This window comes from Argentina anserina, chromosome 6 (genome assembly GCF_933775445.1).
Source record: "Argentina anserina chromosome 6, drPotAnse1.1, whole genome shotgun sequence".
Classification (NCBI taxonomy): Eukaryota; Viridiplantae; Streptophyta; class Magnoliopsida; order Rosales; family Rosaceae; genus Argentina; species Argentina anserina.
In genome coordinates this window covers 23323331-23340556 of record NC_065877.1, presented here as the reverse complement: position 1 = coordinate 23340556, position 17226 = coordinate 23323331, and the positions used below count along the sequence as shown (strand labels likewise).

At 34.9% G+C, this 17226-nt stretch overlaps 1 protein-coding gene across 1 annotated transcript; it reads right to left on the bottom strand.

Moving 5' to 3' along the window:
- Positions 1-14874: 14874 nt before the first annotated feature.
- Positions 14875-16355, bottom strand: LOC126799591 (glyoxylase I 4-like). Its single transcript, XM_050526830.1, has 3 exons — positions 16113-16355; positions 15897-16002; positions 14875-15478 (listed from the first exon to the last, which is right to left on the bottom strand). The coding sequence occupies exons 1-3, from the start codon at positions 16265-16267 to the stop codon at positions 15227-15229; spliced, it is 513 nt and encodes a 170-aa protein (XP_050382787.1). The 5' UTR covers positions 16268-16355; the 3' UTR covers positions 14875-15226.
- Between the last annotated feature and the right edge of the window lie 871 nt (positions 16356-17226).

Sequence of the window (17226 nt, the reverse complement as noted above, 5' to 3'; positions counted from 1 at the left end):
CTATTAAAAGGGAGTTCTAAACATAGCATATCAGCTATATGCATAGAATCCAAACACTGAACAATGATTGCCAAACTAGTTCAGACTTTAGTATACATATACATGTTTCAGTAGATTGGTCTAAATGTTCCCAGTTATATATTTGCAAAATGATTACTGCCTGATCTACAAGTATCTTACTTCATTAATAGAAGTTTTCAACTCCAATTCATATGACATCTTTTCGACAGCTGACCACCACTATGTATTGCTAGTTGCTACTATTGCATTATGATGAATTTTTGTGGAACAATTATGCAGAGCTACGGAGTGTTTGAATATACAATAAGACTCATTAACACCCATCCCTCATCCAATCTAATCTTTAAGAACCAGAAATGAGCACTTTAAGAATAACAAGCAATTCACACTTAGTACTATAACTTCTGTTCTAAAATGACTAAACTCTAAATTCAAAATATAAACATGAATACCAACATTAACAACAATAGTCACAAAGTGAAAACACAATCGCATCAAGAAATAACTGAACTCACTTGACAACTGTGCAATCCTCAAGCGTGCATAACATCATGGCTTCCCATTCCTCTAATCCAACCTCCAACTCTGATCACAACTCACGATACACTTCCACCATGTTTCCCCAATTACAAAGTGCTTGCTACACATGTTATATTTTTGGAAACTGAAGAGCATACCATATTCTTCTGTTTTAGTCTCTTTTTCATGCAATTTGCCATTTGCTTTTTCATTGAGATCAGCAATAATTATATGTTATCTCAATCCTTAATGCCAAAGATCAATCACAAAGAGTAGTCTAATACACAAACCACAAAAAGGAAAATCACACAGTGGATTGTCTGAGATCAAGAATCATAGGTCAATACCCTGATTATTTGGTTTTATAGTATCTAACCACAATGGTACTTGTGTTTTTGCTAGATCTCTAGGAGCTGAAGTTAAATTAACCAGATTTGCTATAGTTATGTCATTTACCACTTGAAATCTAACGCCTAGAAAACTAATTTAAATCAAAGACCAGTCTTTATATCTTTGACTATGTTCTCTGTGACATCAAATGGAAGAACACTAAACAATGACATTATGCATTTGCTAACTTTCTGAAGCTCCAGTTCCATTTAAGTACACCAACATTACTACAAATGGTCCTCAAGCATTTAACCATTTTGACATTTGAACTATTTGAAAACACCAAGCATCACTATGAATCAATTACCAGTCATTTCCTAGACTAAGATATTGTCAATGAAATCAAACCTAAGAAGAACAAACAACTTGAACTAATTCAACAATCATCTCCAATTGAACTAAGCCAAACTAACATCCAACAATCATCTCCAATTGAACTAATTCAGATAGCAGTGCACACTATCACCGACTCATTTCTAAATAAAGTGAATTATGGATTCTTAAACCGGGCAAGAATCAAAAATAACTTAAAGCGTAAATATACGTTACATGAATCGTCGCCATTATAAACAAATTAGGTTTTCACCAAGTTACCTTAGGTAAAGTAAAACTGTTAAAATCATTTAATAAATAGTAAAAAGATAACTTGGGAAAAAACTGTAAAATAGTCAAAGTAAAAACAGTAAAACAGTAACTGAAAAACAGTAATTTCTGTCAAGGCATTTTGGTAATTTCATATTGTGGTCAAACAGTGAAAATGTAAGACTGTTACGGTAAAAACCAGCGTTTACCCCCTTTCTTCATTCCGATCAGTTTCTGCTGCAAAAACTCAATCCCGACCATCCCAAATCAACCAGCAAACACAAAAGAATTTTCACAACAATCCTAACAAGTTCAGAAACGCAAGAATTTAAGGAATTGGGGCAGGATTGCTACATTAGTGAGTTCACGAACTATAAGTCAGCGATGTTGCACCTCTCGGCTCCACACTAAAGCTTCTACACCTTAATCCCAAATCTCTGAACTAGCTGTTGTCACACCAGAGAGGGTTCGAAGCTCCCTGAGCCCACTAGCTCATATGAAATCAAAATAGAAAAAGGGTGTATTGGAATCAAGCTCTAATTGGAGAAATTTAGAGAGGAAACAAGTCGAAACTAGAAAAAGGGAACTAGGCTTACCAAAATATGATTCGAAGGCTGCTAGGACTCCACTGCGTCGTTGAGATGGCGAAGAAAGACGGCGGCAGACACGGTGGTGAAAATGCAAAAAGGAGAGAACATGATTAGCCTCTGTTTTATGAATTTGATTAAAGTAACAAACCGGGTAAGAAGCCATGAAGCTAGACTTACCCAGACAAGGAAGATGGGGAGCTTGCCGGAGCCCGACGGCGGTGCTGTGTCTCCCACTCTACCTCGTTGCATAAATTTCAATCTTCAACAAAATGTGGTAGCTAGGACGATCTTTGGATATAGAAATGAAGAGAAGGAAGAGGCAAACAAGATGGAGGTGGTGCATGTGTGATTCGTTGCCAGATTAGTGATGCAAGGTGAGGAGGAAAAAGAACGGTTTGGTCGGTGTGGTTGCAAAGAAAGAAGAAGAAAAAGACGAAAGAGAAGAAGAAAACGGGGAAGGATAAGAAAACGTGGAGGAAAATAAAGAAAAGGACCTGGGCCTAGATTTAGGCTCGAGTCAACAAATGGTCTGGGCTGAGCTTTGTCAAGCCCATAAATAAAAACCCAAATTTGTAAAATAATTTCATAAAATATTTTTTTAAAGTAAACTTTTAGAAATTCGTAAATAAAAGACTGAGCGTCAGAAAAATATTTCGTGAACACTTCCGAGCTCGTGGCAATGTGTAGCTTATTAATAAAGTATTAAAACTAAGTTTTCAACACTTATTTTAAATATCGATTAATTAGTCCTAATGTGTCAGTTTAAACGAGATTAAAAATCTCGGGTATTACAACAGCTAGGGAAAGTAATTTTAGAGGTTCAACTAGCTACAGTGGAGGGTCTACTAGTCATAATGGAGGATTTGCTAATTACAATGGTAATGATGAAGGAAAGCAAGTGTGGAATGGAAGACATGGTGATGATGGTAAAGCTTGTCCTATCTGTAACATAATTAGTCATTCTATTTCTGAATGTTAAAAGAATTCCAAGTGTACTTTCTTTGATAGTGATAGACACATTGCTATAAAGTGTTGGAACAATCCTGATTCTCCTGACTACAGGCCTAACTTTAGTAGACCAAGGAACAATTCAACTGCTGCTATTGTTGTGTCTCTTCAATGTCAAATTTGTAGCAAAAGAGGTCACAATGTTATCAACTGTCCAAGTAGAAATGGTGGAGCTTCTTTTCTATTGTCATTGTTTGTCAAATCTGTGGAGTAAAGAGTCATGCAGCTCTTGACAGTGGACAGAGAAAAAAAATATGCATATCAAGGTTGCAAACCTCCTACAACTCTAATTGCAATGACTGCATATGGTGGAATGCCCTCTTACTCAAGCAATGAAGTGTGTATTAATGATACTGGGGCTACTCACCACAGGACTGCTGACATCAAAAACCTTGTTATTGCTCAACCATTTGAGTCTAGGAACTCAATTACTATTGGCAATGGAGAAGGTTTGAATGTCAAACATATTGGTGCCACTAAAATTACTTCTAGTTCTCATACTTTTCACTTGAACAATGTTGTTCATGTTCCTAGGCTTGCAATCAACTTGTTATCTTTTAACAAATTGTGCAAAGATAAACATTGATATACTGTTATGGATGATGTTGACATATGTGTGCAGGAAAAATCAACAAGAACCACATTAATCAAAGGAAAGAGTAATGAAGATGGTTTGTTCTTGTTCAATAGTTCTAAAGTTACTGACAGTGGTGGGAAAGCTTTTGTTAGAGCTGTAATAAAGTCTTTTGTGTGGCATCAAATGCTTGGACATCCTTTAGCAGAGGTTTGATCTAAGATGCTTAAGCTGCTATTATCAAAGATCAAGTAGATAATAGGAGTTAAGTGTGTGTAGCTTGTTTGTTAGAAAAGATGCAGACATTTATTTTCTAAATCAAGGTCTAGATCACTTCTTCTATTTCCGAAAATTCATTCTAATGTTTGGGATCCTGCACTATCATTGTCTATTGAAGGTTACTAGTATTAGTGACATTCATAAATGATTGTACTAGGTTTGTATGGATATTTCCCCTTATAAATAAATCTGATAATTTCCAACATTTGTGAAATTCTATCAGTTTGTTTATAATAAATTTCATCTTGGTATTCAAATACTTCAAACAGATGGTGGAGGAGGGTATAATAGCAAAACTTTTGCTAATTTCTTGAGTAGTAAGGGTATTCTTCACTATGTTACATGTCCTTACATTCTTCAGCAAAATGGTATTGATGAGAGAAGAATAGACATGTTGTGGAAACATGTATCACTTTATTGACTGCAGCTAAGCTTCCCAAACCTTTCTAGTTTCATGGAGTTGGACATAGTTCAGACTGTTTGGTAGAGCACCAGAATTAAAGATCTCAAGATTTTTGGGTTTGCTTGCTACCCATATCTCAGGCCATATTCTAAAGACAAATTGGATACAATAACTTCAAGATGTGTGTTTTTAGGATATACCCTTGGTTATAAAGCCTCTTTATGTTACAATATTGATGTAATAAGTTGTTGATGTGCAGACATGTGATCTTTGATGAGACTATTTTTCCTTATCATCTAATGTCTTCATTTCATTCTCCACCAGCATCTCTTCAGCCTTCTCAGTTTTCTTTTTTCTAGGGTGGCTTGACTATAGTACACCTCAATCATTCTTGGCTTCTCCCAATATGACTAATGGGGAGGAAATGGAGATGTAGCTACAATTGAAAACAATGTTGAAGTTATTGAAAATGGAAATGTTGTTGAAAATAGAAATGTTGTTGGAAATTTTGGTAACATTGCTAGAGAGGCAAATGGAGCTAGAACTGGAGGAGATAGTAATGTTGCAAAAAAATGTTGAAGTTGTAAAAAAATGCTGAAGTTGCAGAAAATGTTGAAAATAATGCAGTTGGAAATAATGCAGATATTTTAGAAAATGCAGAAATTTTTTGGGCTATTAATTTGGGAAATGATGCAGGTGCAAATCTTCATAAAATTGGTGTTGAAGCTCTTCCTCAAGAGTTACAGTTTGTTGTGGATGAGAACCAAGCATACAACAATCATTTTATGCTTACAAGAGCAAACAATGGGATTGTAAAGAAAAAATCGTTCTCTGATTTTTGTGCCTACTCTTGTATTTCACATGATAATATTTTATTTGAGTTGCCTATTTTAGTGGATTCACTGCAGCCTTAGATGTAATTGATCATGTTAAGCCAAAGAGTTTTAAGGCTGCAGTTGGGGTTCTTGAGTGGGATACTGCCATGGAAGAAGAAATTGAAGCTTTACAGAAGCAAGGAACTTGGGAATTAGTGTCTTTGTCTGAAGGTAAAAATATTGTGGGAAGTAAATGGATTTACAAAGTGAAAAAAAACCTAAATGGTTATGTGTCTAGATACAAAGCAAGGCTTGTTGCTCAAGGCTATAGCCAAGAAAAAGGTTTGGAGTATGATGAAACATTTAGTTCTGTTGTAAGACATAACACAGTCAGATTGGTTCTTGCACTTGCTGCAGTGTATCAGTGGGATCCTAGACAACTTGATGTAAAGAATGTTTTTCTTCATGGTGATCTGAAGGAAGAAGTTTGTATGCATCAACCTCAAGGGTTTGTTGATTCAGAACGTGCAGATTATGTGTGTCTTCTAAAGAAGTTACTTTATGGTTTGAAGCAAGCTCCTAAAGCTTGGCATGCGAAGTTTACTACTTTTCTGCCTGCATTAGGATTCAATTATACACATTATGATCCTAGCTTGTTCATTAAGTATTTTGATCATGGGGTTATAATTTTACTGCTTTATGTTGATGACATAGTTAAGATTGGTTCAGATAAAGTTGGCATCAATGAAATAATTCAGGAGTTGAGTTCAGTGTTTGATATGAAAGATTTGGGGTGTTTGTCTTATTTTCTAGGGGTAAACATACAATATCTAAAGACTGGACTATTTCTCTATCATGAGAAGTATGCAAAATATTTGATTCATAAAGCATGGATAAGTTCTTGTACTGGCTGCAACACACTTTGTTTGCCTCATACTCAACTTTTGAAGTCAAAAGGTACCTCATTGTCTACCCCCTCCATTTACAGAAGCATTGTTAAAGCTTTACAATATTTGACTTTTACTAGACCTAATATTGCCTATGTTGTAAACATTCTTTGTCAATTTATGTCTGCTCCTACTGATGTTCACTGGTGTGTCATAAAATGTTACTCGCAAGCGCACGAATCTATTGTAGCACAGATATGTAAGAGCGAGGTCGAACCCATAGAGAATGTATGATATTAGGAAAAATCTAATCAAATCTAAATTAATTTAACATTAATCTAGTTGAATAAAATTTGGTTATGAAGTAACTAAAATAAAGACAAAATAAAGAGATAAGGATTACCTTGATGATGAAGTAACTAAGGTATCCGATTCTACCATACTAATCAATAAGTCAAGATATATTATCTACTAATTCTCAATTAGGAGTAGCAATCTAGAAATCAATCTATTGCTTTCTCAAGATTTATCAATGAAGCACACATGAATAAATTATAATGTAGACTCTTATTCACTTCTTAATTATGAACACCAAAGTATCAAGTGTACACAAACTTATTGAAACTACAAAATATCAAAGTGTTAGCTAAGCATCAGATGTGAAACAAACTCATTTGAATGACAAGAGAACAAATGATTTCATATTAACATGGTACAAAACCAAACATGGATTAATAAAAGTGACTTTGGAACTACAAAAAATGCATGACATTAGAGGTGAAATGAACAAAGATTTTATTAATGCATATTGAAGCAAGAATCATAGGCATGGAATATGTGATTATGGGAATCAATAGATAATTGAATAAAACTTATTTCATAATATGGTTTCCTCCTTAACTAAGGTTAAGAAAATTTAGCAATACATAATACAAACTAATAACATGTTCAAAACTATAAAACACAACATAGGAAAATAGCTAAGGAAATGGAAGAACAAAGAGCCACAATGTGTCTCTCAAATTCTTCTCACTCTCCTCTTTCTTATTCTCATGAAACAACATCTATTTATAGGGAAAAAAAGATCTTCACTCTAGCTCCATCTCCATGTGAATATGACTTTCCCTCTTTCAAAATTCTCAAGTTTGATGGCAATAAGTCTTCACTCATAAATGCTTCCATACATCACTCCTATCTTTATCAAATTCCATTTGCCCTCTCTCTCTCTCTCTCTCTCTCTCTCTCTCTCTCTCTCTCTCTCAATTTCCATGTGGAAAAGATGAATGCTAAGAACACAATCTTTGAAAGAGTGAAAAGTTAATTCCTTCTTTCAAGAAAGCTTGCTTCTAGCCACCTTATTTCATGGGAGATTGTCTCGTGCATCCTTCATGCTCTAGCTAGCTTCCATTTTTATGTATGTATCTATGATTCAAACAAGCAAAAGTAAATTCAATAATTGATGGCTAAGGTAATATTTTCAATACAACACAATTAATGCAATGAGAATGTATTCCATCAATTGTAGGCTACACATGTTATGAGAACAAGAAGAATGTGGTGAACTTATTTGCTTATATAAATGAAAAAACACTCATGTTAAATCAAGTACTCAATTTACCACATGAAAATAGATAAATTGCTTCAATATCTTTAACATTTTATTAATGTAAGACAAATACTTATAAGGATACAATATCAAACTAATAAAATTAAGTCACTAACAAATATAAATAAGGGAGAATAATATGATATATAATGTGCTCATCATTCATTATGCTATTGTCAAGAGAATTTTGAGTTATCTTCAAAAAACATTATCTAGAGGTTTATTTTATAAGTATGGAGAGGATAGTGCTTTTGTTGCTTCTTACAGTGATGTTGATTGGTCTGGTGATGTTGATGAAAGAAGGTCTACAACTGATTTTGTTGTATATGTTGGAAATTAACCTATCTCTTAGTAATCAAAGAAACAAGGATCCGTGTCAAGTAGCTCAATTGAAGATGAATATAAAACATTGGCTAATACAGTTACAGAAATCTCATGGTTCATGCAAGTTTTATGTGATCTAAAGATCAGAATTTATGCCCCTCCTCTACTAAAGTGTGACAACTTGTCTGCAATAGCTTTGAGCTCTAATCCTCTGTTTCACTCAAGGATAAAACATCTTGATAATGACTTCCACTTTGTTAGAGAAAGGGTTCAGAATGAGACATTTTGCTTCAATATGTTCCAACAGAGTACCATACTGCAGACATCTTAACGAAAGGCTGCACAGTCCAATGTTTGGTGCTCATTGTGTCAATCTTAACTTGCTCACCCCAGTAGAGATTAAGGGGGCGTGTTAATAAAGTAAGATTAATTAAGCTGTTAATCAGCTAGAATTCTGTTAATGCAGTATATTAGTCTTCAGTAAGTAGAATCTAGTTGTCAGCTATGTAGTTGTTGAGTTGGGTTTCTCTATTATAGTTTGTCTTTCAGCTATAAATAGTGAATTGCTCTCAATGAATCTTAAGCTAGTATTTTCATTGTAATCAAGAATAAAGTTGCTCCATGTTCTCTTTCTTCTCTCTAGCTTCATCTTCTTCCATTTGCTATATCTGTTTATCTAGAATTTGTATGATCATGATAGCCATGTTATCATAGCTAGATGTCTTGTATTACCTCTTTGATCATAATATGAATAAATCAGGGACATCGATCAAGTAAAACGCTCCGTGATATTTTAACGAAAGAAGAAGATGAACTTGGAACACATACCTGATCTAAAAGAAAAAAAAAGAACTTGGAAGTGGGAACACATACATATAATCCGTTATAGTAAACAAGCGCACATGCAACATCTTATAAGCATTATATCGATGCCCATATTTCAACCAAATGAAATGATCACACTCGACGGCCGAGTGGATAAGCAACCATGCATATATGTCGCAGTAGCGAGATATCATCTACAATTATAGCTCCGGTCCCTCTAGTGGCTACTCCGGTTGTAATCATATTTGATTGTTGGTTAGAAGTGGCGACTTTTGAAGTTGTCTGTAGCGATGAACATAGATCGACGGGGCATTAAAGCGGTGGCAGATCTAGGAATTGAGTCCGAGTGTGACTTAAATTTACACTAATAAAAGTTTCAATGGTACTACAATATAAAAATTGAAACTAAGCTCAATAATCATCCCAATGTATCACAAAAGAAGATATATGCATAATCATCTTAAAATAATTCAAAATATATAGATGCAAACCTAGCTCCTAACCAGTTTTAGAGAGTATAGTGGCGCACTGCATCAGTGCGGAAAAACAGAAGAATTCGCCTAAAGGTAAAGAGGAGAGGTGCCTATTTTGTTTAATTGCAACTAGCAAGTTCGCTTGGTCTGTTTTATTATTGACTAGCATTCCAACACGCTTTGTGCGCGTGCCAAAGGGCCACACACGCCGAACGCATCACGCATCCATACACAACCTTAACTTAGGTTTTAGTTTTCTTAAAAATGAACTGAAAAGTAAGATATATATCAATAGATTATGAGAAGAAAAAACTAATTAGATGTGAAACAAACCCAAAAATAATCGAACACGACTACTTTGAATATGATTTGGGTGTTGGGTTGTTGCTATAACATATATATGTATGTATTAATTGTAAGAGTTATTGATTTGGGTGGGACTTGTTATATTACTTTTATATATTAACCAAATTACCCCAGATGTAGTTTTTTTTTTTTTGCCCCCAAAATTTTGGGTGGGACTTGAGTCCCAGGCTAGCATGCTGTGGTTCCGCCTCTGATTAAGGCTATGCCATGAGCTTGGCATCCTAGCTTGGAGAGTATTGTTGCTTATTGTTCAGCCAGACTCTACTTGTTTATCCACAAGGATAAGTCGTTCGGCCAATCGGCCTCCCTATATATGGATAAATCAGCAAATATTCGGATCTGGATGTTATGAGCAGAACCCTAGCTAGGCAGGCTTTAAGCTTGCATCATAAACCTTCTTATTTCTTAAGGGTCTGAGGACTTAGGTGTACTGATCAATATTGGTTAATAACTACTTACTAATTTCTAGGGGATTAGTGCATTCTGTAGCCCATATCGATATCGAACATATATTTATGGCAACATTTTAAGAAGAGTATATGAACTTTTGTCAACTGAGAATTATATTCACTTAAGTTTTAAAACTAATTAACATATAAGTACATGAATTATTGAATCTAATACAACTTAAGTATACGTCGTTAACCCCTCAGTAACTGACTGGACCATTATCAAATGTGAAAATTTTAAGAACCATACATGACAAATGCCCTACTCTAAATTAAGGTAATTTAGTTTCGTTAAATTTAAAATAGTACACGACGTCTATAGTCATATCCAATATTTGTACCTATTGTCAGCCATCCGTTTGTTGTAGGATTTTCTCTCTAATTTGCAAGAGTAATTGTGTTTTTCCCCTTCTCCGGCCAATTCACTATGTGGACTATGCAAGTATATCAAAATCCCTCCCAAACCAGAGAACATGGTGGAGACCATTTGTCAATCTCAAAATCCCTCCCAACCTAGTTGAGTTTTTTTGAATAATCTATCCATCTAATTCAAGCATTGAAGTGGTTTCTCGTTGTTGGTGAAGGAGGTGGGGCACATGGAGGTGTCGGGTGGGGCGACGTTGTTTGGGAGGTCAAGAGGTTGGATGGTGATGCGACGGTTGAGGGTTTAGTTGCGGTGGATGGAGTTGCAGATTGGACGCAAGAGAGGTGGAGAGGATGATCGACACCAGAAGATGTGATCGGTATATATATTTAGGGACCCCATAAAAATTTCGTCCATTTTGGACATGGTTTGACCGTTCGTACCTACGGTCAACCAAAAAAAAGGCGTTTTGACATATTGAAATCTCATTGACCGGGGCTTTACTAAATAGGTTTCATCAGTGCGACCGTGCACGATAGGTAACAAAAATTAGGTGATTTCAGATATGTAAACGACTTTCGATGTTCGCATATTTATAACGAGTCCTCCCTTAGGGCATATTAGTAGTGTTTTCGGTTTACAGGAAATTTCGACGGTCAACGAGGGTCACTAAATATATATACCGATCACATCGGCTACTGTCGATCGATCCCAAAAATTTTCCTTCTTCATTAAGTCGTTTCATAATGCGATAGTTTTATTATAAACATAATATAAAGTTTATGATACATTAGTGGACACTTCGGCGATCGATAACTCCAGTTTGAAATATGGTCCATCGACACCAGCAGATGTGATCAATAGATATATTTAAGAAACCCGTAAAAATTTCGTCCGTTTTGGACATTGTTTGATCGTCCGTACCTACGGTTAACCAAAAAATAGGCGTTTTGACATATCAAAATCCTCATTGACTGGGGTTTTGCCAAATGGATTTTCTTAGTGTGAACGCACTTAATCGGTGACAAAAATTAGGTGATTTCAGATATGCAAACGGCTTTTGGTGTTTGCATTTTGATAATGGATCTTCCTTTATGGCATATTAGTGTTGTTTTCGGTTTACCGGAAAATCTGACGGTCAACGAGGTCCGAATTGGATGAAATTTTTACAGGGTCACTAAATTCATATACCGATCATATCAACTGATGTTGATCGATCTCGAGAAGTTTCCTTCATATAGTTGCTTCATAATGAGATAGTTTTATTCTAAATCTAATAAAAAATATATGTATAATATTTTATTATTTGGATGTCTCTAAGCCCAGCCATTTACCCACGGAAACAGGCTTTGACGGGATTTCTCGCGGACCGGGCTGGGGTAAAGCCCATCGGGCTTGCAAGCGTCTGCAGGCTTTTCAGATCCGCGGCCTAAATGATGAGGCCTAAGCTTTGCGCTTGAATATGGAGAGAGAGAGAGAGAGAGAGAGAGAGAGAGAGAGAGAGTTTTTTTTCCTCATTTAACGGAAGTGATGGAATTATCGCTGAATATATGACATAAAATATATAAACTAACGAATTAGATAACGGATGTTGAGAGAGAGAGAGAGAGAGTTTTTTTTCCTCATTTAACGGAAGTGATGGAATTATCGCTGAATATATGACATAAAATATATAAACTAACGAATTAGATAACGGATGTTCCAAAATTGTATTAAATTCAATTGCTCATGTACTGATTTGGTAGTTTTAAAAGTTAAATACCTATAATTTTTAATGGACAAAAGTTCATGTGCTCTTCTTAAAATTTTGCTTATATTAATTTTCTCAGTTTGTCAACTCGTCACTTTGGAGCCTCTCAGAGTCAAATGTTGTATTAGTAATTTGGTATATTGTTCCAAGCCATGTTGGTTAAAAATTACAACGAACAGCCCCTTAAAAATTACAACGAACATAATCGAATATTTGTTCCTCGCTTGGCGAAGGTGTGTCACTTATACCCAAAGTTCAAAATATCGGTAACGGTAGATATATCGTTTTAAAAAAATGGAGATATCTGATATATCAGAGATATATCGGGAATATTGAAAAAAAAATATATCGTTCATGTTCCGAAAATATTTATTTATTATTATTAAATAACATAGATAGAAACATATACAATTATGAACTTTACCTAGTACTAGAAAAAAGCTCTATGTACTTGAAAAGACGCACGTTGGTCAACAAAACTACAATACCATGCCCAAGACATATGAGCCATATAGTAGGAATTATAATAATTAATATGGTAGACATATATCTTTTTCAGGTTGTCGATAGTTTCTCCAAGAATGAGATAATAAAGATAAAATCCAACTTGATAATTGATCATATACTTCTCCAAGCTTATCATAATCGTAAATAGGATAATAAGATTGATAGTTTGACTTCATGTGATTCATTTGATGTCCCACTATGCTCTATGCTCTATCAATATGGAATCAAAACTTAATGTAAGTAATATTAGATGGAATACTTTGATCATCAATGACTCCTCTTGTCCTCCTCCCGCACCTATTTTGTTGTTACGCACCATGACCACCTGCTTTAGATCCATGATCTTCATCTTGGGTAGCATGATCAAAATTATTTTCACAAGTAAACTGCTCAAATCCTCCACCTACATAAGATTGTCCATATTCAAACCTTCTATCTCCACCACCTTGTCGATTTCCACCTTCCACCACTACCATCACCATTACCATCACCACCATCATCATCATCTGAATTATCTGAAGTTGCTACGCCGCCTCACACACTAGTATTATCAGAATCATTTTCCGGGTCTCAAACTTCATCAGATAATACCTTATTTACATCAATTTCAAAATTAGTTGTCATTTCTACGACATGTGGAGGAGGTTGACATTTTCATCATTGAGGTTAAGGAGAACACTTGTCACTGATATACCTTGAATCTTAAGAGTTAAGACTTGAACTTTCACTCCTTATCTAGATTTCTTTTACGAAAAATTAAAAATTAGCCGATTTATGGATTACTCTTCTAGCCTTCTTTTTGATATCTCTCAAGGCTCGAGGTGATTAATTAATTAAAAACTTATTTCTGAGAGTCCTAGACATCCTCAAGTTGAGATAAAAAATTGTAAATAATTTTTTTCGGATAATTCTTTAAAATATCGAAAATATATCAGATATATCGTAAAATATCTGAGAAATATCAGAGATATTTTATTTTATCGGAGAAATATCGCAGATGCGGGAAAAAAATAAGATATTTACCCCTAAGATATATATTTTTTTAAAGAGATATCAAATGATATATCGAAAATATCAGAGAGATTTTGAATCATGCTTATAGCTTTGTTGTTGGGTTTGTCTTGCATGGATCTTGCTTCTTGCCTTTTTTTTCTGTGGTTTTGTTGTTCAGTTTACCGTTAGGCCTGATCGTGGCTGGTCGGGGTGGTTTGTTTTGTATTTTTCTCTCCAGTTCATGTTTTTCTTTTAAAGGATACATGGTAGTCCCAAACTCCCAATATATAAAAGTGTCAAATTATGTACTCGCAGTCTCGCACGCCGTGTATACAAACATGTCTAGAAAGTAACTAATCGAAACTTCTTGAACATGCATGATTTCATAATTTCACTTCACCCATGTGAATATCTTTATTCAGTAATGTCAAAAGAAAAATCAAATATGTCGTTGGATCAAATCACGGGTGCCGTGATAAACAAATCCACATGGACTTTTTCTGCACTATGATGATACTAATCGTTTCACAAGTTATTAATGTGATGCTTGATCTCATGAGAAGCTAGTTTTCATGATGCGACATTGTGACTGGTGTCTCTAGCTTACAACTTTACAAGAACATAACAGGTGATTACAGTAAGAAACAGAGACAAGAAAGCTATGTTTAAAGAATATTAATTGATGAATGCGGTGAATAGTGTGCGTTTTCCTATTCATATAATCTATTCAATGAAAAGGATAGAGATCAGTGGAATAACTAATTAGTAGATAAATACAAACGTTAACTGCCAGATCTATATGGAAATTTGAGGAATACATATCAAACTTGTATATAAGCAACCAACTTGTTTGATTTTGAGCCGTGAACAAGTTCATCAATCATTATAAGCTGGTATAAGTTTATCTTTTCATGTATAATTATATCTCACTGTTAACTGATCGAACAACATTTGTCTTAACATATATGATACATATCGTATCAACTATCAAACAATACATTTTTCCTGACCTAGTGATGCTCATAAAATATTACCAAATATGCCCTTCAAAACAACCCACATCTCCATCTGTAGAGCAACTAGCAACTCATACACAAAAGGATAAAAGAGCAAAACAAAGAAGATATAGAGGAAAGGGATAAACAATGATTCCAATGCCAAAATGCAAGCCAGCACAAAAGATTCCACACACTATAATAAGGCCACATATAAACAACGAAAAGAAACCACATTTCGCTCTCTGTTAATTAAACATCAATGGGCGACAATTTGCCATTTTGCCATATCATGCGAGTAATTAACCCCAGAAAAATGTGATCCCTCCTCTTACGACTGTGCACTCGAACTAATGGTGCTACATTTTATTACAAAAACCTCATAAACACAATTACTATATATATCACACATAACAAATGGGGCTTCAGTGCTTCACCGTACCCGGAGATCGAGTAGAAGCAGCAGGAACTGCTGGTGCATCGATCCGCACTCGATCAAAATCCGACTACTGTTGGGTGACTCGTATCTGCTGTTGATGCTGCAACATCGGCAGGTTTACAAGAGAACACGAGCGAGCCATCTCTCCGGCGAGAGGAATCACCGGGAGGTTGTCACAGTCACATATTTCGATCATGAAGCCGTCCGGGTCATGGAAAAACAACTGATTGACGTGGATACCACCTTCCTCGACCATTGCCCGTTTATAGTTCATCTCCATTTCCTTCAGCTTCTTTTCCACCGCTCCCATGCTCTCACACTGGCCATGTCACAAAATGAAGGGACATAATCATCAGCAACCTTCTTAATTAGATAAGTAACCCATTAAGATACATAATGCCATTTTAGTAGGTTTCAGGGTACAATGGTCTTTAGCATTACGTGTTAAAACTTACTCTCTTTTTTTGGTAATGAAAGAAACTTAATTAAGGGACCAGCCCGACGTGTTAAAACTTACTAACATTACGTGTTAGAGTAGAGAGCCTTGTACGTTGTCCTTATCTACGTCATTTAGTTTCCTTCTAAATTTCAACTAGTGCTCCAGCACATTCAGGAGAAAAAGATTTATATGACTCGGAGCAATGAATTCATTAGCTACAATAGATCTCAAACACCAATTATTTCAGTCCAAGAACAGTGCATTAGTTTCCTACTAAATAAATGATATGATGACCTACCTGAAAAGAAATGTGATTATCTTTGGGATTGATCTCAGTTTTCTTTGGTATCTTTTCCGGCTCCTCAGATTGCAAAAGATGGATTCCGATTCCAAACCCGAATAACCTATAAGATAAAAAGGATTTAAACAATGTAACAAAGTAAAGTAAACCCCCATCAATCTATGAATATTCAAAGAATTTAGGTTTCACAGTTTTTCTAGAAAATTCTATTACCATGCCCCATCAAAATCAAAGGATCCAGGCCTTCTGATCGGGACAAACCCGAGAACATTTTGGTAGAAATCAATGGACTCTTCAACTGATCTGCAGATGAGTGAGATGTGGTTCAAAGATTTTAGATGAAGAGGGTTTCCCACAATTTCCTTCATTATGATCAGAAAGAGAGTAAGAGAGCAACAAGGTGAGGGAGAGAGAGAGAGAGAGAGAGAGAGGAGAGAAAATGTAGAGAAGCAAAGATCAAACCAACTCTGGTTGAAGGATACAAGTCGCAAGGAGGCTCTCTATATAGAGGGACTGAGACCTTCATGGCTGACACATGTCTATTTGCATGCAAACGTGTCACATATGGATTACCCTTACACGTAGATTCCACGTAGCTTATTACTTATACCACTAGCTGTTAATTAGTAAATCTTTGGTGATTACTGAGGATCTAGAAATTTAAAATGTTCAAGAAATTTTTGAATACACGGTATTGAAGTACACCGTCTAATCTCAGCCATTTTTATATAGAGACCATCTGCACCGTATTAAAGTCATAAATTTTAATTATTACATTATTTTGTATATTTACACGTCTTCTAATCAGTGAATTTAGTTATCCGGTTGTTAATGATAAATTTTTATTTTATCAAATAATGTAGACTAATAAAGTCATGTTGAATCATGATATATATATAGTTTATATTCAGAGTGAACCTTTGTTCTGAAATTACATAGTGAAATTCCAATTTTGACACACTTTTCGGTCAAATGTTTTTATCACAAATAATTCAATATTTAGTTATGCTATTAAAGATCATCTCTACAAAGTTTCATCTAATTTAACAATGGTTTGAGCTTTCAAAATAGATATTTACACGAACGGTTCATGTTGAATAGTTTTAATTCGTTCATTGATTTAAATTAATTTCAATATTTTAATGATAACTGAATTGAATGAAACTTTGTAGAGATGATCTTTAATAGCATACCTAAATATTGAATCATTTGTGATGAAAACATTTGACCGAAAAGTGTGCTAAAATTAGAATTTCACTCTATAATTTTAGAGTGAAGATTCATTATGGACAGAGACTATATATATATATATATATATTCCAAAGCC